The sequence below is a fragment of the Neopelma chrysocephalum genome, unplaced genomic scaffold, assembly GCF_003984885.1.
Source record: "Neopelma chrysocephalum unplaced genomic scaffold, ASM398488v2 Primary Assembly neopelma1_24, whole genome shotgun sequence".
NCBI lineage: Eukaryota > Metazoa > Chordata > Aves > Passeriformes > Pipridae > Neopelma > Neopelma chrysocephalum.
The window spans coordinates 19461461-19483360 of record NW_020897693.1 but is presented as its reverse complement, the minus strand read 5'-3'; the positions used below and the strand labels follow the sequence as shown (position 1 = coordinate 19483360).

The 21900-nt window shown below is 39.6% G+C and overlaps 1 protein-coding gene across 1 annotated transcript; it reads left to right on the top strand.

Annotated features, from left to right (window-relative positions):
* The first annotated feature begins 1339 nt into the window (after window positions 1-1339).
* Window positions 1340-21654, top strand: LOC113963257 (cytosolic phospholipase A2 epsilon-like). The gene is made up of 19 exons (XM_027674222.1): window positions 1340-1378; window positions 2537-2698; window positions 6117-6248; window positions 7355-7395; window positions 7798-7840; window positions 8601-8664; window positions 9243-9403; window positions 9664-9756; window positions 10269-10306; window positions 10956-11091; window positions 12574-12710; window positions 13179-13401; window positions 14843-14957; window positions 15479-15616; window positions 18119-18226; window positions 19109-19297; window positions 19692-19858; window positions 21038-21224; window positions 21446-21654. Exons 1-19 carry the CDS (start codon window positions 1340-1342, stop codon window positions 21652-21654), a joined length of 2382 nt encoding a protein of 793 aa, XP_027530023.1.
* The last annotated feature ends 246 nt before the right edge of the window (window positions 21655-21900 follow it).

Here is a 21900-nt window from a genome sequence, read left to right as displayed (position 1 = left end):
TCTCCTGGTTGTTCTGGTTTCATCAAGACAGCAGTGTCTGCAGTTCAGCCAGTTATGCATTACCCAGTGTGACTGATATCTGTAATTAGTGATTAGATGCTGAGTTGATGTTAAACGTGGGTCATCAGGTTGCAGGACTTTATTCAGTCCTGCATCCTCTCTAAACACAATACACCCATAGCCAACCTGAGAAGATAGTCCAGTCTTTAGCAAGGCTGTTCACCCTTAATAAGAAGAAAACCAGAGATCTACCCCACAGCTCTATCCAGATACAAGAGTATAAGTCTCAAGTGTAGTGCTTCTTTGATACTCTGACAATATCGAATACCTTTCTTCTTAATCGGGAGTCATAGCTAGTATGTACAACAAAGACATATCCCAGACCATAAATGAACAAATTCTCTAAAACACACATACATCATTAGTTCATAACTGACAGATAGCCTGCTTCTCAGGCATCATCTGAAGAAGTAACTACACAAAGTTAAAATTATCTTTTCTAAATGTTAAAAATCAACAGAAGAATTGTAGAAAATATTGTGTGAGAGAGAGCTAAACAAAATATTTTAATACCTCCTTTACCAATAAATTGTTACCAACAGGTATATTGCATTTTAAAATTGCAATAATAAGTCTAAAAATATCCTAATATTACACACAAGAATTAGAGACATTTGCATTTGCAATGTTAAAGTAATTTCTTACCTCCGACGGACATCAAATGCTTGCTGAAAAACTGGAAGATGTTTCTTGTTTGGACAGTATCAGAAGACTTGAAAGATAAATCATACATAACCTGATTGCACAAATTGCTTTAAGCAACACCTATTTATTGCAACATGGTTTACACCACTAGTTTAAAGAAAATGTGGAATGAGAGCCAAGAGACTGGTAGAGAAAGAATAATATAATTACTGATAAGGCACTGTCTTTCTGTGGGTCATGTGGAAATAACAGGAGTTATTTTTTAATTTTTTAATCATCAGATGTTCCAAGCAGATTACAAAAGAGGAAAGGATAGTTATCACTGTTTTATTGGTGGGGAAATGCAGATAGAGAAGCAATATAAGTGGAAGCAATTGCCCCGAGTGACTTAGCAGTCTGGAGCAGAGCTGGGACAGCAGCCAATGTGTCATGAGACCTTTTCCAGCAGGTTACCTAATTGGTCATGCTTCCTCTCAGCATGTATCCCACAGTACCACACTGCCTGTTATACCCAATCTGACATGTTTCTGTGAATACACAAGTTCCTAGAACTGGAGGCATTAGAAACATCTGCAGTTGCCCAGCAGGCAAAAGATATGTCCATTGTCTATGAAGGACAGCAGATTTACTCAAAATGGGTGTGCTGGGAAGGCTGACTAACAGGGTAGAGAGAGTGAGTCCCACCATTCTTCACTGTATTGTCAGGGTCTCAGTTTGTTACCACAGGTTCATGAGGCATCAATTCTTTTATGCTCTTAGGAGCAGATGGCCTGCACTGCTCCTTGCTAAAAACCCCTTCTTAGCAGTAACAGAGAGAATCCTAACCACTACCAAATACTCTACATACACCAGGCTAATATACAAAAGGAAAGTTAGTTGCACCCAGCCTTCCTCTCCCTCAAAAGCTCTGGCAACCCACAAGAGGCAACTCATCAACACCCTGTGGCAGTGCCCAGCACGTAGAGCAACCTGGTCTAGTGAAAGTTGTCCCTGACCAAGGCAGGGGGTTGGAACTAGATGAGTTTTAAAATCCCTTCCAACCCAGGCCATTCTATGATTCTGTGATAGTTGTGCTTGCCAGCCAGGAAGCTACTTGCCCCAGCTTGTGTCTGGGAGTGGTTCCTGGGAGCCCACTTCAAAGCAATCCCCATGTATTATGAAGATTTAATGTTGTATTTGTAGCTACCTGTGCAACTTTCTGTTACATTACCAACTTCCTCAGAAACTAGAATTTTCTCCGCTATCAAGGCTCAGAGTTTAAATTAGCAATATAAAAGTGCACTGGTATTTTTATGTACTTTTTGATGGTGAAGGGATGTGATCACATGTTGGGTGAGACAGTCAGCTCAATACATGGGCTGGGTTACAGCTGTGTGGGGACAGCAGACCAGATGGAGAAGATCCTTTGTACCCAGACCCTCTTGAACTCTTCTGTTTCCCTCTCAAAAGTAAAGAAAAACATCAGACTCTCGTCTAAATGCTCAAAAAGTTAAATAAGTATTTTACCCTTTAAACAGGTTCTCTTAAAACGTAGGCCTTTTTCTTTTCTATCACAGAAACCTCTTGATTTGCAACCAACGGTGGATATACCAGTAATGTGTTTGTTAAGTAGCTATGTGTACATTTTTCTTACCAGTTTTCTCTATTGCAGTAGTTTCTTTGCATTTCCATAATGACGAGAGTTCCTACCTGCAGGAGGGAACAAATCGAGTAAATGCTATTGAATAAGCAGCTGTCAGAAAACTAATAGAAACAGTATCTCCTTTTTGCAGCTTACTATATATACAGTGCTATAAGGCTGTGCTTTAAGATATTTGTAGTAATTTGTTAGTTACAATATATCTTTTCCAATACAGTTAGTCAAACCGATTGCTATGTAAGCCTGACCTTGCCCACTGCTTCCCCTGAGACTGTCCGGACCAAAACCGTCATGAACTGCAGAGATCCAGTGTGGAATGAAACATTTTGCTTCAGGATCCAGAGCCAAGTAAAAGTAAGATGCTGACTGCATTTGGTTTTTCTTTGGGGCAGAGATTTCATTCAGTGATCAATATGTAGGGCAAAATAAAAATAAATACATGTGAGGGACTACAAGGATATGGTTAAGGAGATTTGGAGTAGACTGCAGCAGTAAAATTCAATTCGATTTTTTGATATGTAAAAAAATAACCACAATATTTCACAACCATTCATACAATGTTCTACTACTTTTCATTTTTCTTCTTTTTTTTTCCATTTTTTTAACCACTGCTTTTCAAGAGTAAAAGTGAAAATTTCAGAGTAAATTCAATAGTGTAAAACACATATATGAGCTGGGTAGGGGAAGCATCGCGGGGCTGTACTTTTTTACTATTCCTTTGTAATGACTTGCAATAAAAAAAGTTATAAAGTAAACAGTTAAAGTTTGTAAAAGAAAACTAACTGAACTTTTATCACGATGATAAATGTTAAAGCTTTAGAAGATTTGCAAGTCCTACTGTCTACTCCCTCAGAAAGACAGCCTCAACATCAGGGTCTAGCAGTTCACAAAGATCAGTGGTAGGCCAAGTAAACCAAGCTTACTTCATACCTGGGCCAATCCATCTCTGTTTAACAGCCTGCACTGTTCATTTCCCAGTACTGGTGGTAGATCAGGACTCTCTCAAGTGCCAAATCAGCAGGCCAGTCCCCTGGCTCTCTCGAACATCAATAAACTCCTCCAAAAGAGTATTCAGAGTAGCTCAAAGTGTTGCTACATTCCAGTGAACAATCCCTCTTGCCTATGACTGCAGAAGTTGCCCATGATACGTGTTCTCAGGCTTTCTTTCGCAGAGGTTGGATGGTACTGGTCCTGTTTGGTATAGCTTTCAGCTTTAACATGATTGTTCATCTGTACACAGCCAGTGCTTTCCCTGCTGATCTAAAAAAATTCCAACTCCTTTCAAAATGCCAATGAGACACAATTTCACAGTGTGCTGCAGGTTTATCAGGAAGGTGAAAGGCAAGGGAAAAACATTGCATGGGAACAAACACCCACTGATCTGTCACTCTTGCACCAGAGCACCTGCTCATACTGACAGGTTTTTCAAAACTGCATTACCACACAGAAGAGTTAGAAAAATATCTTGGCGACAGGAAGCTGCTTGAGCTAGTCCTTCAGGGAGTAGTATTTGGGAAAACCTTACATTTACGTTACAGTAAGTTTGCAGCAGGAGATAAGACATCTGACATTAGCCCCAGTAATTTTCAGTGTGTGGCAACAGCAGCATGGTGGTGGTGGTGGCTGTGGCTCCAGTGTAGGCTGCACAAGATGTGTCCTGAGCATTTGGGATAGCCAGAGCACTCTGGCACATCTGTCACTGCTGTCTCACTGCTGTCTGGGCTCAGCAGACTAAGTTATGGCTCTTGCTGGTTTCTCTGTATACACTGCAATTGCTCTGCTTGTTACCCTCTGAGCAGAACCAGAGTCTGCTAATCTGGTTATTTTCTCCTTTCCTGTCTTGTGTTTTGTTGAGGTATTCAACTTCCCAAATCACAGTAGCCAGAGCTCAGTAAAACTATATAATACACTACCACTGTGGAAGAGAAAAACCAGTTTGTGTATGTTCTGCTGGTTCTCATCAGGAACAGCGGTGTTTACTGAAGGGCATCTGTTTTGATGAATGTCTGACAGTCAGCTAGAAAGGGCTTCTGAGGCTTGTGCTGAGGGCATGATGCTACAGGAGGATAACCCTTTCCAGAGTTTGTGGCACACAGCCCTGCCAGCTGGCTCTGCTCATTGCCTGGCTCCCAACGATGCCCTTTCAGGAGCAGATAGAAACAGCGAACTGCCCAGACACCCCTGGCTGCTTCCCACACAGCATTGCAGTGGTGCAGAGGGAGATCCCCCTTAGCCATCCAGCATCCTACGCATGTCCCTCCTGGCTAGCTGGGAGTAACTGAGGGACTCAAATCAGTTGGTCATTAAGAAAATAAGTCAGTCATTTTAGTCAAGTATGGATTGTCTATTGCAATATCACAACTATGAAAACTGATCTGTTCTTTAGTGCAAGCCTGTCTTGTACTAGCTGTAAAGTATTGCTTTAAAGCATAACCCCTCCATCACCTTCCATAATCCTTTGCAGGCTATTTATGGCTGGCCTGTAAACTAAGTTGCGGTGGCTGCTTCATTCTACCTCTTGTTAGTATTGTGTGGTGGGCAGGACTGACTCTGTCAGTCCCAAATAAAGTTGTTTTTCTAGCTGAGGCACAGTGTGATGCATTTACATATGTGGCCTTAAAGGTCAACAGCCTTTCTGCCTTCTGACATTAAACTGTAAACTCAAGGTCACTTGCCATCTCTCACTTCCTGGTTTCTTATAGAATGATAGATGTCAAAATTTCTTACAGAATGATAAATGTCAAAATTTCTTACAGAATGATAAATGTCAAAATTGGATACTTGAGTTCTGGAGTGTCTTCCTTCAGTATATTTGTCTATTCAATCACTTATTTAGATTTCAGTGTGGACCTTTCTGTGATACGTTATGAACTTCTAAAGCAACAGAGTTCACATGCTTACTCTTTTTTATCTATGCATTTGTGTATAAGATCATGTGTCTACCTTTGTGTCTTTAATAAGCATCAAACCTCTTAGCAAGTTTCAGTTAAATCTGGTGCACAAATAAGAATCTGAGATAAGCACTCCCTGTAATTTATATGAAAATGAGCTGCTGAATATATTGAGAGAGGTCTTAATTATTGCCCTACTGGGAAAACAGCAGTTAATGTTCATTTGCTCAGTGATCTGGGAGGCACTTCTGAGCCAGCCCATGTCCAGATACCAACTAGGCACAGGAGTGGTTGTTACCCTCTCCTGTCCATCCAAAGAGGCAGATGACAGTGGGGGGAGAGGAGGAGATTCATAAAGTGGGATTTGTGCAATTTAACAAAAAGATATCAGTTTCTGTAGATTCCATGGTAATTATCTGCATGTGATCTGTTTAATAATTTACAGGATAAAATTATGCAACTATGTAGTAGTTATATGGTACATCCTTAAGAAATTTTAATTGCTGCTTATATCCATGGATTTTTTTGTTCCACCCATAGCAATAAAGTCCTGACTGCTGGCTGGTTTCCTACAATTCAGGGTAAAGTGGTGACCTCAAACCAAATTAGAGGCCAAACATGTTTTTCAATATGGAAGCTCAATATTCAATGATTCTACTAGCCTTTGTCATTTAAATTACTCTGCAGGGGAAATCAGCAACAAACCCAACTCTGTCTTAAGTTCAGAATATTTTTCTTCATCTCTGTGTGGATGTAAAAGTTGCACGTGATCTCTCACTTCTCCCCATCCTTTCTCTCTCTTCCCTAACATGCTGAGCACGTCACCTTATGCCTCTGTAAGGTCTCAAATTAAGATCCTAATTCAGTGCCTCTATTTGCAGAATATTCTTGAGATGAAAGTCTATGATGAAAATGCAGTCACTAAAGATGACCTCCTCTTCACTGTTCTCTTTGATATTGCTAAAATCCAGCTTGGAGAAACTGTTCGCTTGACTTTTCAGCTGAATCCAAAGGTGAGGGATAAAACTGCCTTGGCCACAGGAAGGAAATACATTTTTTGATATTACCTTTTAAGTTCTTTTGAAGCAATTGTAGGTGGGAGGGTTTATTTCCTACTGGTTTGCACTTCATATATCCTGAAAGTCCTGAAAGTACCTTCCGAACCCTACTCAGCAAAGCAGACAAAGTTTGCCTCCCTATCTTGAACATAATCCTGAAGGCTTTTACTAGCTCCTCAAGCCTCTTAAGCAGGTTTTTTTCTGACACCAGAGTTCCCTCTTCCCTCCTCTTTCTTGACTCTGTTGCTCAAATAAGTTTCATTGGAAATACAAAACTTCATTACCTTCAACAAAGTTCCTCTGTTAGAATTTCTTTTCCTTGCACCAGCACTTGTGAGTTTGGTCATACTCTGGCACAGATGTATTCACTTAAACTGATACCCTGCCCTGTAATTCTTTTGTATATACCTGAATATAACACAGATATCCGTACTGAGATGCTAAAATCTGTTGATGGCCAATTGCTCAAACTATCTCATTATTTCAGTGTGCCTGAACACATAGGTGATGACTTTAACATGGGATACGGGTATTCCATTTAGATATGACTATAGATTTGCTGTTTCACTGACTTTTCTTATAGGGTATGTATGGGTATTCAACTCTACAGTGATTTCAGAAGGCTGTCTACCTTAACTTGTCTGGTGACTGGTCAGTGTATTTTCTGTGTTATAGGAGTTCTTTTGATCAGAAGAATTAAGAATACCCTCTTCTATACAACAGTATCAGTCTTCTGATAACATTACATAGAAAAAAACCAAGGCTTTATACATTTTTAAGCCAACAGTATTGCAGGTTTAGGACTGCCTGCCATTTTATTCTACCTCACCACCAAATGGAAAAGAGCAGTTGGCCTGGGAACTGATGGCTAACACAGGAGGGAGAACACTTTTCAAAATCACTTTAACTCGATTGCTTTCACTCATCTTAGTATACCCTAGAGCTGGAGGAAAATTTGATTTGACTGAAGAACTGTTTCAAGAGCTAGAATAATCATTGACAACCAGCTAGTGAGAAAGAAAATTTAATTCAGATGCTTATAATAAATTAATCTTTTACAGACACAGGAGACGTTAGAGGTTGAGTTTACATCTGAGAGCATGTGAGTAAAATCCATATGGAACCAAAAAACTGTCCTTTGCAAGCAAACACATGTTAACATTTAGTATAATACAGTTTAAAATGCTTAGCATCACAGTAATTGCTGGTATTGATCAAGTTAGTTGCATATTGGCTAAAACTCTGTGTTCCTTATCTACCAAGAATCATACTGGTTATTAATTTATCCCATTATTTTCTGGAAGAGGGAGAATGGTAATGAGAAGTTCAGTCATTTAAAAATATGGAATACATATTTCAGATGCCTCCCAAAACTAAAAATCAGTGACATGTTGGAGACTATGCTGGCCAAGAAGAATTTTAAGGAATGTATTATTCTTTGATGTTCATGTAAGGATGTATTTAGGTCATATTAGTTCTAATTGCATTCTTTTTTCTCTTTCAGTCCAGTGCCTCCTGAAAAGCTTGTCACTAATGGTGTATTAGTGGTAATTTTAAACTATTGCTTTTCTATCTTTGTTTTCATGATAGTGATGGGACGTGGTGAATCTGGCTGGTGTCCCAACACCTCTCTGCAGGCAAGGCTGAAGGGGAGGGAGGTGGGAGTCAGACAGGCATCCATCCTGTTGTGCTGCTCCCTGTGGTAGGATATATTAGGAAAGAATGTACACAGTCATTTGTGATACCAGAGATCTGTTCACCACCACCAGCTGATATCAAGCCTCTTAACAAAGCCTGAAGTGCTCTTTCAGTGACTTACTGCCTCTGTGTTATTCCTTCTGGGGACTTCCTTTGTGACTCCCTCATGGCCATCCTGTTTACCCAGCTTCCATAGGATGACATGGAAATTGCTTCCTCAGCTTCCCCTAACTCATTATTTACAGGATATAGTGCTTGGCTGTCCAGCTTCACCAAAGCAGGGCTGCAAGGACAGCTCTGTGATTTGGCCAACCCATCAGTTTACCCTTGGGAGGCCTCAGCACATTCCTATTCCCTCTCCTGTTATTTTACCTCTCTTCCCATCCTTGGGATGGTGCTTGGATGAACAAAGCACCACAACAATTTTTCATTCAGCTGAAACTTGATGCATTTTCAGAGTGCCAAAGTCTTTCTCTTATCAGCCTAACAAACACAGGGTGAACAGTTTTCCTGACTCCAGGGAGCCAGGTGACCAAAGACAGGTAGCAGTGAAGTGAGTCAGAGATGGCATGTTTTAAATACTTATCTCATTGTTCATCCCTGCTACAGGCTCGTGAAATTTCCTGCTTGGAAGTCCTGGTGGACAACAGATGGATGAAGAAAGAAACTTCAGGTTAGACTTCAAACTAGAAACAAAAAACTGAAAATTTTTTTTGTTTTGTTTTGTTTTTGTTATTTTCTTATCCAGTAATTTTCCTATTTTGTTCTTAAAATGAAGCACAGGAACTGGATGATTAGGGGTCTATAGACAGGTTCACAGATACAACAATTACAGTGTGTCTGTGGTAACTAATTATAAAAACTGGACTTTGAAATTAAAGGGAATGATTAGAGAGACAATGGATCTTAGAGGTGCTGTAAAATAGCAGTAAATATATATTTCTATCTCAAGTTAAATTTTGCCCAGTTGCCTGTATGTCTCAGTTTTTAGCAGTTACTGCTGGTCTATAAACTCTTTCATGTCTTATGGTTTGTTTTTGTTTGTTTGTTTGTTTTCTTCTCCTTCTTCTTCTTGCAATGTTCCCTTGATGGATAAATAGTTTGGGGGGTTTTAAACATTGTTGAAGAGTGTGTATATATATATATATATATATATATATAAATGACAACTTATGAATGACCATTTAAAGTTCTGTTTCTAGGATCATAGTCATTAATTTCTCTGTATGCTTTTCATGATTTTTTTTTTAGAAAAAGACTTCTTGTTTTCAGTGAAGGGATCCTATGAAGAGAGCCAGATACTGTCTCTGGGCTCTTTCTGGCAACCTGTGAAGTCCCTGAACTTTCATTACATCAAGTACAACCTGTCAGAGCTGCACATGGCTCTGGCAGAGAAGTCTCATTTCTACTCGGTATGTGATCATTAGCTTGAGTAAGCACAGTAAATTCATGGTTTTCTACACTCAACTGAGGCAAATGGAAAGATGTATTTTTAATTAAGAGCCATCTTTCATGAAATTCAGCTCTGGAAGAGCACTGTAACCTCTAAGACATCTAAATATTAGATACCAACTTGAAAACTGAATGGGGAACTCATATAAGAAGTTGGAGACAGTAAATTTTTTATGGTGTGTACATTAAATACTTTTCTACATCATGATTTATTTTTCAGTGTACTTCAGGTGAAAAGAAAAAAGACTGTCATGCATCCCTCACTATTCCTCTGGATTCACTTCCATTCAATGAGAAAGTGGCAGTAGCAAAGGTGATTGATACCCACTTCTTTGAATAAATGTGAAGCTATGGACCAAAGATTAATAGGCATGAGTTAATTAGATCAGTGTGAAGTAAGGGTCTAGATACATAGCTACAAGTGCCTTTAGATTCCTAACAGAGAGGATTATGGACCTGTACATTTTCATAAGAACCAAGTAGAACCAAAAATCCCAGCCAAATGTTTGACAGAGGGATTTCTGTGACTAGCTGGGGGACTAGTGCAGATCAGAGCAAGTGCAAATGGTGAGGCAGAATGGAACACATTGGCAGAGCTGGTATTGGTTTTTACCGTAGATTGCTCTTTTTATCTTTAGTATAAAACAATATAAATAAAATGGGGTGGATTTGGAGGAGTTTTAAAAATTAGATGGATTTTCTGATTGGTATGGATTTGTGGCTCAACATGGCTTTTAGAAAAAGGGAAGGGCTTCAGAGCTGACTGAAAGGAAAGAACATAAAATAATGTCCAGTGCTTATATTGTGGTTTTGCTTTTTTCCTAGGATGAGACAATCAATTTACATATGAAATCAAATGACTGGTAAGAAATTCTGCCTTTGGGTTTTGTGGTTGTGAAAAAAAGATATTGCACAGTTTTTTGCCTTATTACCTTTTTCTCTAACTAAGAAGAAAGCATTCAGTCAATGATTATTTTTACCTACTTACCCCAAGTTTGTTACCCATGTCCAGAAGGTGGTAAACTGTGCTGGGTGAATTTTCCTGTTATGCTACTATAGAGAAGTTCAGTTTGGTTGGAGAGAATAATGTTTTCTAGCTGCAAAATCTGTAGAGCTATGAGTTTAGAAAAATATGTTTATACTTCACTTTCCTTACTTGTAAAAAATCCAGAGTATTTGTATTTGTAAAATCCAGAGTTCCTAAGGCAACAAATTCTAAATATTCCACTGTTTACAGTATCCATATGTGAATCGCAGTATTTATGTTAGATACTTCTTGAAAATCAGTGTAGTAAGAAAGAATACTTTTGTTGCTTTCTGTAAGATTTTGCTACTTTTTACACTTTCTCAGCCTTGTCTCTACCTTATTTATACTATCTCTGATATACTTTTGTTGGGCCACAGTAGCAGCATTTCTAAGCCTAATAATACAGTCATGACTTGTAAGCATGGGTACAGACATTAATTTTTAGTGATCATGCCCACCCTATTCAACTCTGGACTTTGTTTGAGGTCACGAAACTTAGATGTTCGTTTGGAGTTTGATCTGTGTAAGGAGGAGAAAAATTTCCTACAGAAAAGGAAGAAGTTTGTGGCTTCTGCTCTGAAAAAAGCACTTCATTTAGAGCAAGACCTTCAAGATCATGAGGTATGGGGAGGACCATAGGGACTGTAACATGTTGTGTAACAGGAATGTGTTATTCTTGTAGGCATTCACATATTATTCCTTAACTATCCCTCATACATTCACTGCCCCACATAAAGCATTGAGAAATGTTTAAATGAAGCAATGTGAGAACCAGGGTAGTATCAAACTCTCTTAGCCCATATTTATCCAGAAAATAGAATGCCATAAATCAGCATTTTTTGCCTTTGATTTTTGCTTTATTTATATTTCATCTGTGAATTATAGACCTGAATAGTCCTACTCTCTTAGCTGACCATTCAGTCACCAAGGCCGCGTAAGGTATTTTATATAATCGGATTTTTGGAGGGAGAAAATCTAACAGTTAAAATGATACATAACACTGGCTGATGAGGTTTCTAATCATAGACTCTCTTCTCTGGTGATCATCATCTCAGCTGTAGTTACTCAAACAACACAAGACACTGAACATTTTTCTCTGATCTGTTTGTCTGAGTCAGTGTTTGTATTATTTCGGCCCATGCTGGCATGGGGATGGTTGGAGCTTCAGGGCAGGAACATGATCTGTGATCAGGAACTTTGGAAATAAAGAAGTTTTCATTTTGAGACTGGTTTTCTTTCATCTGTGTTTTTCACTTTGTCCAGGACAGGTAGACCAAAGACATGTTAGGCAATGCATGACAGCGTTGCTTTGGACTCCATAAATGATGCCTCTGCTCACAAACTGATCATATTGTTTCTCACTGACACACTAATTTCAGTGAAAAAACCCAGTTTCCTAAGTATAAGAATTTTTTAAGGGGAAGTAGTTCTAACTACTAATTCCAGATTTTCCAGCAAGAGAATATTTCCTTATAGTCAGATAAACCCAAATCAAAATTCTTTGCTTTGACCTGAAATGTTCGATTTGAATCAGGAAACAGTTGAATATTTCTTTGATGCAATTGCCTGGAAATGTGCGTAGGAAATGTCAATTGGCTCATCTTCTCTCAGTGGGGTTCCTTGGAGGAATTTGTCTTCCTGTAACACAATTGAGATTTCCATGCAATTAGGCTTCATCACTGCGATTATATACTCTAGGTACGTTATAGGAAATGTAATCTAGCCTTTATATTTTATTTACAAGAGAGGATGAGCTCTGCTTGTTCTCAAAATACAGCTCTCATGTGATGATATTTTGCTAAGGAAAATTCAGTCTAATATTGAGATGCCTGGAAACCATAAGTTTTGAGCTGTTTTGATAAGCCAGCATGCAACAATTTAGAATAAAAAATGATTGATTTTAATCAAAATCCTCAAAATCAGCTATTTAAATTTTTTTTTCTGTGCAAAATACCCAGTTTTCATCTTTTTACCCCTGACTTGGGGAAATGGTGAAATGTTGGAATTTCTTGTGGGACTGAAATGTTACAATTTATTCAGCTCTGATCATATGTGCTGGTAAAAAAGGTGTTGCTTACCACTGCTGTGTTGATGTTTAAACAGGTACCAGTTGTAGCAGTCATGACAACAGGAGGTGGCACCCGGGCACTGACATCTCTGCTAGGCAACCTGTTGGGTCTTCAAAAGCTGGGTCTCTTGGATGCTATTTCATACATCACTGGGTCGTCTGGTTCAACATGGTAAGGAGATCCTGAACATAGACATCATTCATCACTTCTGTAGCCTGCTATGTAAGTTATTTATCCTCTTCATTTTGGTAAAGAAGGGTGTACTGGTTCAGTCTCAAGCTTTTTTCATTGCTGCATTAGAAGCACATTGCCTGAGCCAGTGTAGGCACTGCTTCCAGGGAACAATTTCCTTGACTTTTTGTTTCAGCTCTAGGATCTTTCCTACTGAGTCACTCTAGTGCAAATCACAGCCTTGTGCATAAACCTTAATAGCAAGGAGGGGTTTTTTGCAAGTCTTCAGGTTTCACCAGTGGTTTGGGAGAGTCCTCTAACTCAAAAAATCTTTTCAATGATAAACTGAGCCCAAAAGGTGTTTTTAATGAACCTCAGTGAGTTCATTTGATGTGGACCTTAAATCTAAGTCTAAAAAGTGGAATGGATCGCAAGCATATGACAATGTACTTCCTTTCTTTTCTGCAGGACTTTGTCACATTTGTATCAGAGCACTGAGTGGTCACATAAGGATCTATCCAGACCGATTGGTGAAGTCCGCAGACATATGACCAAATGCAAGCTAAGCTGCTTTTCCCTGGAAAGCTTGAAATACTATGCCAAGGAGCTAAAACTGCGGAAGCAAGAGGGTTACCAGATCTCTAGTGTTGATTTCTGGGGGCTTCTTCTGGAAAAAGCATTAAGTGATGGGGTAGCGTTTTCCCTAACAGCTACTGAATACTGTTGTATAGAATATGAAGCTCCAGGGACAGATGTTAGCCTGAGAGCATGCCAGCATTATCCAGCAGATGATTTCTGTGGAATAACAAAAGGGTTTTAGAATTGTTGAGGTTGGAAAAGATCTCTGAGAACATCAAGTCCAATCATTATCCTGTCACTGTCATGTTCACTGCTAAACTGTGTCCCCAGGTGGGACATGTACATATGTTTTGAACACTTTCACAGATGGTGATTCCATCACTTCCCTGGGGAACCTGTTCCAGCCTTCCAGTGAAGAAATTTTTCCTAATATCCAATCTAAACCTTTCTCAGCAAAATTTAGAGTCCATTTCCTCTTGTCTTATCACTTGTTACTTAGAAGAAGAAACCAATCTCCAGTTGTCTACAACCTCATTTCAGGCAGTTGTAGAGAGTGATAAGGTCTCCTCTGAGCCTTCTTTTCTCCAGGCTAAACAAGCCCCAGCTCCCTCAACCACTCCTCATAAGACTTTTTATCTAGACCCTTCACGATCTTTATTGCCCGTCTCTGGACATGCTCCAGCACCTCAGTGTCTTCCTTGCAGTGAGAGACCCAAAACTAAGCATAGTACTCGAGGTGCAGCCTCACAAGTGCTGAGTACAGGGGGACAATCACTGTCCTAGTCCTGCTGGCTGCACTATTTCTGATACAGGCCAGGATGCCATTGGCCTTCTTGGCCACCTGGGTGCACTGCTGGCTTGTGTTCAGCCAGCTGTCAAACAGCACCCTCAGGTCCTTTTCTGCTGGGCAGCTTTCCAGCCACTCTTCCCCCAGCCTGTAGGGCTGCATGGGGTTGCTGTGACCCAGTTGCAGGACCTGGCCCTTCACCTTGTTGAATCTCATACAGTTGGCCTTGGCCCACTGATCCAGCCTGTGCAGATCCCACTCTAGAGCCTTCCTACCCTCCAGCTGATCAACAGTCCCAACCAACTTAGTGTCATCTGTAAACTTGCTAAGAGTTTTTTCTCCACATATCTCTTAATGCATAATTAGCAGCTGAAAGGGTATTTCATAGGGCAGAAAACCTGTGTCTCCTTCTACAAGTAGGAGTATCTGAGCACCTAACTGCAGAGTTCTTACTTGGTTTCTTTTCCTCTGTTCCTCCTTGTGAGAACTTAAATATCCATGTAAAGTGGATGTCTTTACTGGGAAGAACAAGAGACCATTTTTTTCAAAAAGTGTCCTACAGCTCTATCTGTAATTAAATAAGCTGATGTGGATGTGTAAATGTTTAGATCACTCCTTGGTTAAAAAATGTTTGGACACAAAAGGACTATAGAGGATGAGGAAATTAAGAGGGAAACAGATATTTATTTTACTGTAATCTTGCAAGCCCATAGACGATGACATGAAGGTCCCTTGATTTTGCCCTTTGTCTCTCATCAATTCACAGAAAAATAACCACAAACTCTCAGATGAGCGACAGGCATTGAGTCAGGGTCAAAATCCCCTACCTATCTACATGATCCTGAACATCAAGGAAGACTACAGCCTTTCAGAGTTCAAAGGTGATGGCAAACCTGGGCTCATTCGGTGTTTAAATGATCTGCATTGTCAGTTACTGCATATGCTGCAACCTCTTGTACTGCTGAACCATAGCTTTTATAAACAGTTTCTTTTCTTCCTTAACTTCTTTTTCAATTTCTAAATTTTGTGTCTAGGCTCTGGGAGGAATTCATCTTCTAGGGGGCATGAGAAATCTTGGGGAAATGTTTAAGGACCGCCAAGGTACTTACAAACCTTAGCTCCGCATGTGGGGTAACAGGCTGATCCCTTTTGATATAAACTTCACTTATGTTCTTTGTGGAGAGGATCATTGGAAAGTTCTGAATGAACAAGATTGGGAAAGATTACTGAGTGAGCAGCTGAAACCAGTTGAATGATACCTCCTTACCCTGAGGAGGGCCAGGCTGTGGTTGCCTTGACAATAGGGTTTGTCCTGCAGCTGCTTTTTTACCATTTCAGAGCCCTTCCTGCAGGGAAGTAGGGATAGGAATGAGATTTTAAAGCTTGTTTCATGTCTCTGCAGAATGGGTGGAGTTCACCCCTTATGAGGTCGGGTTCTTAAAATATGGTGCCTTCATTCGCGCAGAGGATTTTGGCAGTGAGTTCTTCATGGGTCGCCTTATGAAGAAGCTCCCAGAATCCCGCATTTGTTTCATGAAAGGTGATGTGCTCCATTGCAAAAATTTGAATTGCATAAAAATGTCCTTTATTTTTAAAATAATGCAAACCCTGCATATTGCAACCAGTGCCCAGCATCATGCAGAACCGAAAGCAATTGTACACCATGTTGGTCTCACCTCTGACTGAATTCCTTAAACACTGGCGATGAGCTAAAAAATACTTAGAGGAAATTTCAAATCACATTGTTCACTGTTGCTTTTGTATTGAACAGTGACTCTCATGCCCTGAAGTTTCAGGGCTGCTTGAAAAGGTTAGGCTCCTTTTGAACCAGTCAGCAGTAGAGTTACACAAAAAACCTTTGTATTTTGAAACTGTAATCTTAAAATCAAATTGTTACTGAGTTTATCATAAAATATGGCAATTTTTAGTAGTTTTCTGAACTGCTACTGATATTTTTTCAAGTTTAATAGTAGTCTAAATCCTTTGCAATTTTGCTATCATGATAAGTCAGTGAATTTTATCACTCTTATTTCAATAAAGTAGGTAGCATCCAGCAATGTATGGAAAACAGCTTTATGGCTTTTAGGGAATTCTTCTTTTAATTTTAGCTAATACTGGAAATCTCTATTACACCCCTTTGTACATTCATTCTCTGCGGTGCAGTTGTCTGTAGACAAGTCTGTCTACTCTTAAACCCTTAACAACAGATATTTTACATGTAAATAAGCACATCACCCAACAGGACAGCAAAGATACTGGCAAGAAATGGTTTACTTATAAAGTGAAAAATCCATGCAATCAGCAATACCATGTAGTATTCCTTATTTGGTGTTCATCCATTGCAGTTTCTCAATAACAGTGGGGTAGTGTATTCATACCTGAGGTGTCCAGATAGCAAGCACACCCAACACATCCAGCCTGGGCAGAGCTTTCTTCTCAACCTTAGCACCTGAGGCAGATGACCCCACAGCCACAGGTGTATCTTTATAAAGGATAGGGTGGAGAGTTAAAGCAATGTTGCCATCTAGCGATACCACATGCAATGCCCTCTTGGGTTACGATTAAAATGTACTATTAGTGATAGCATGATCGTTTAAGGATAAAAGCAAGATGTCATTTGCAGAAAGAGAAAAGACCTTTTATAAGAGCAGTGGCTAGAGCTGGAAAGACTGGGTGAGCTTATGGGGATACAGGACCCTCAGGTTTCCAGAAGAATGCTTGGGGTGTATGAGAGCTTGTCTGGTCTTTTCAACTCTGTCAGCCTAGTAAAAGATACTGTTTCTCTCCATAGTTCTTACTTCAGCAAATATAAGTACCAAGAAAATTCAGTGCAAGAGGTTAGGGCAACATTGCTGCTTAATTATAACCAAATTCTGGAGAAATAGCAATGTTTGAAAGACATTAAAATGCAGAAACAGTGTCCCAGAACTGAGGGAGCCAGAAGAGTTATAGAGTGAAAAGACACCAAGAGAAGACAGGAAAAACCGGAGGAGTTGCCTTCTCACAGCAGGGCTGAACAGAAGCTTCTCAAGCTGCAGAGAGAGGAGGTTGTCTTGACAGAAACTAGCCAGTAATTATATGAACTCTGGTTCCCACCTCTAAATGTAGAGCCAGCGAGCCCTAATGTGATTTCTTAATTTTGTATTTTTAACATTTCTTATGTCAGTCCTATTCTTACAAGGACTTCCTATGAAGCAGATCCTTGGCTTCCCGTCCCACTTCATGAACAAACAATGTTTAAAAGGGAATTTTATATCTGTTACTAATTCATGGAATGAATAATTATTGTATTGTGCAACTCAAATTATTGCGTCCTTTGCAATGTATGGCTTTTGCAAAGCTTTCACTGCTGGAGACTTTCAAGGCAAAGCGCAGCACTGCCTTCTTCCTCTCAGGGCCTGTGGCAGAGTTGTGGAGGAAGAAATACTTTCCAAGATCCAAGAGACTTTTGGAGATTTCTGCACTGTGGAGATATTTTTATATGTTTTTTAAGTGGGAGAGAAAAAGTGGAAGAAGCACTATGGGGATGACAATAACGAGGAGAGGAAGAGAAGTCTCATTCACAAGACCTTGTGCAAAGAGAAATCTTACAAGGGACAGTGAAGATGTCTTTAATTAAGGACAATCCCAAATTGTGCTCTAACTATTTGACTCTTAGCAGTCCAGGAGCAGCTTCCAAACTTTAACTGAGAATCCACTTGTATATGACATACTTTGTAGACCAGACCCTTATTTTATAGGAAATGATGTGGGTTTGCTCTCTGATGACAATTGTTTATAGGATGGAAAATGTTAGTTTGTATGTGGCAATGAATTATAGTGGCTGAAGGCCTTGCACAATGTTTTAAACTATTTAGGTTCCTCTTTGAGGACAAAATGCTAGTTGCTGAAAAGAACTTCATACAGATTTTGGTGATAATTTGAAAACCTTGAGGCTTTCCAATACCCCTTGCAAAGCTGAGAGTTTATTTTTTTTTTTTTTAGGGATATTTCCCATTAAAATGTTTCTGAAGAAGTTTCCCTGTTCTCTACCATTGCACAGGTCTATGGAGCAATGTCTTTTCCTACAATCTTTTGGATGCTTGGCATTCGTCAAATCCTACAGAAAGGCGCTCACTGAGGTGTACCCAATACAAGGCTGTTGATGTTGGTTAGTAACATTGCTGTTTTATCTCATAAATTCCAAGATTTCATGTTGCCAGCTACATCTAACTAGGTTTCCCCGCTGAATACTTTCATAGCAATATTATTTCCATTAGTCTCCTTTGGACTGAATTTATGCAAATATGAAACTACTGAAGTTTATAATTAGTCTTTACCAGGGGCCCTTCAGTGAACCTTCATGTTCCAACAAACTTCTCAGTGCTGTGTTCTCTGTCTGCCTCAGCAGATGGTGCTTTTCTTATGTTGTTGTTGAAGACTTAGATATAGCAATTATGTGGAGCTCCATTCCAATTTTCTTTGATCTTGCTGTAAACCTGTGTTTTCCTTAGAGGTGTTGACTGTCCTTTTGTTCAAATGTGGTTAGTGAGTTTGGTTTACGGACTTTTCATCAGTTTCTCCATGGAAGTGTTGCAGAATCCTGAGCTCAATAAATGCCTGTGATAGAAAGGCCTTCTTTCCCAACTTGATAAGGTGCCATTTAGCACAACCCTTTTTCTATGCTCTTTTCTGGATGTCTAAGTCTCCAGACACTTTTTTTTTTTTTTCAAAGTCAGTTTGTATCAATTTTGAAAGAAATCTGTCCAGATTCTCAGCCTACCCTGAGCTTCACGCAGGGAGTCAGCCCATGGGTTCTGTCAAACAGCTTTAGCAAGTTTGTTGCCATTTTGACTCTGTTTTTCATGGAATATGTTTTAATGAAGATTGATTTCCTTCTTGTTCCTACTTTGACATTTATTTAACTGTATGTTGCCATGTCTTATTAGGATCTTCTTTTCTCTAGCAAGTATTAAATGCCTTCTGATATTTTAAGTATTGCAAAGAACTGTATCAAAACAACAATTTGTTCATCTTCTCTACCCTTCTGGAGATGAACCCTCTCCACCAGATGGGAGCCATGAGTTGGAGACTTACTTAGTGACCCCTGAGTGTGGCGTCGTGGGCATTATTCGGCGGCTGCTGACAGAGCGGGTGATTTTTTCGAAGTTCTACAACTTCCTGAAGGGGTTCCAAATGCACAATGCATACCTTCAAAGCAAAAACTTCTGTATGTGGAAAGGTAAACATCCCTGAATATTATTTGTTACCTTCTTAAATGGTTGGTGTCTTCATCAGTGAAGGCAGAGGATAAACATTTGAAAACAAATGTTTCAATATAACTATTTACATTTCATCCAGCCAAATCAGCTTCAGGAATTCCCTTGATTCCAGGGAAAGGAAATTACTGCTTATCGGAGTGAAAGAAGAGCAACAAGAGAATTGAAAGAGCTTTGTCTTTTTACCTTGAACAGATCTCTCTTTTCTGTGTCAAGTTTGAGCTTCTGTAGTATGCCAAGATCTTGGAAAGAAAATGTAATGGGGAGTCAAGAGTCATTTTTCCTCCCTTATTAGTCAAACAACAGATATATTACTTCTTCAGTGAATCACTCATTGTAAAAAATATTTCCTTTTAGATACTGTACTAGAGCATTTCCCCAACCAGCTGACAGAAACAGCAGAGTTCATGTGCCTGGCAGACACGGCAGGATACATCGATATTAGCTATCCACCACTCATGAGGTCGGAGAGGAAAGTGGATGTTGTCCTGCACTTAAACTATTCTTCAGGATCACAGACACTGGTGCGATGACCGCTCTATTTTTTTATAATGACTGCTACCTTTTAGTCCTCTTAGCCCTCCTTAAAGTTCTGAGGATTCAGAATAATTTATGTAGAATAAACTGATGGGAGAGAAGGATTCTTGGTCTGCAGATTCCATTGTGCCTAGGTGTCTCAAGTAGTGCTGGTAAAACATGGCAAATCTCCTAAAGAGAACAGAAGTAGTATCAGTTGTTCTAAATATTTTATTTGAATTAACCCTCTAATAGCTAAATGCTATCTCCTAGACATGTGTGCTTCTGTGACCTTGATATGGCTATCAAGACAACACTTCACATGGAGTGCTTAACTGGTACTAGTACCACCACTGATGAACTCATTTGGGTTGTCTTGTGATATCCATCTAAAGTTACCCACATGCAATATAATTAGAAGTAACTTGTCCAGTTGTCCTTAGAACAGTAACTGATTATTTTGTTGTTGTTCTAAATTGTGGAAAAGAATTGTCCTTTGACACCATATCTGCTGTTTCAAATACCAGCTAATAATCTGGTATATAATTCTTGTTACTAGATATGGATAAGACAGAAGTTCTTGAAGATTAAAATTTTCATATGTGCCAACCAGACTCAGAAACAAAAATCCTACTTTCAAAAATTACTGCAAGATTAATATTTCAGTTTAGATGGTATTTGCTCCCAGATCACTCTTTGCTTACATCACTTTTCAGAACCATCCTAAGGGCTCTAAGACAGTTAGAGCCTTTTAAATATTTCATACTGAGTCAAAAAAGTAGTTGTGCTTTTCTGAATCTGCGTTTAAAAACCATGCTATTTCAGATTCCTGTCCATTCTACTCATTTCAGGATTTTCTCCAAGAGAGGTGTGTTTCTGTGTCCTAAGCTTCTAGGCCACCCTTCCCACAGCCTTGAACATCTTACCTATCTTGTAGGTTAAGGCTGTTGAGGAGGGTGAGGTAGAACAACCATCAGGAGTACAAGTTGGAGGCTGAGCCTTGAACTGTTGTTCTGTTAATAATTAGAACTTAATATCTCACGTAAGAGACAAAGACAGAAGAAATATTGACAGCAAACCCTGCTCTCGTATCTTTTTGAAGATCTTTTGATGGATGCATTGTGCACTAGGAAAAGTGGTGGGATGTGGCAGAATTTCTGACCTTTTCTTTTTTTTTCTGAATTCAGCCTTTGGAAGAAGCCTCCAAGTACTTCCAAAAACAGGGAATCCCATTTCCCAAAATCCACATGAGTGAAGAAGAAAAGAAAAATCTAAAAGAGTGCTACATCTTTGAAGACACAGAGACCCCAGAGGCACCAACAGTGGTGTTTTTCCCACTGGTGAATGACTCCTTCAGAAAATACAAAGAGCCAGGTAAGCATTGGGACAGAGATGGTCCTCCCACCACCTGCCTGCCTTTTGGCTGTGTTGGGATGGGAGACATGGTCTAGCGTGGTCTCCTCCCTCCCCTGCTGTCCTTCCCATGGGAGAGAAATGCAACTGTCAAGGCAGTGAGGAGTAACTTGTGCTCCACCTGGAAAGTGGGAGGTGGGACCAAATCTCTACCCCACTGATAACCTTTTTTTATTTGTTAGGTGTGGAGCGCAGCCCTGCTGAGATGGCGCAGGGCAACGTCGATGTTTCTACCATTTTTTCCCCCTACTGCTTAAACAGCTTTACCTACACAGGGGAGGACTTTGACAAGCTGATAGAACTGACCAGCTACAATATTCAGAACAACCAACACCTGATCCTTCAGGCTTTGAATTCAGCCATAGAGCAGAAACGACAGTGCAAAAAATAAACACTCTCCTGAGTTTCAGAAAAATACCTGTATGATTTTTTTTCTTCCTGCAAAAGAATCAAGACCTGTCTGTGAATGAGCACAATAAACTTTGGAAACTTACAGACTTGTGGTTTCTCTCTACCACATGGCAATCCTACATAAACCAACCAAACAAAATAATGATTAGGCTTGTGCTTTATTTATCTGGGATTTCACTGCTGGTGAACTTTTTTTTTCATGCATATATGTGTATACGCAGTAAAT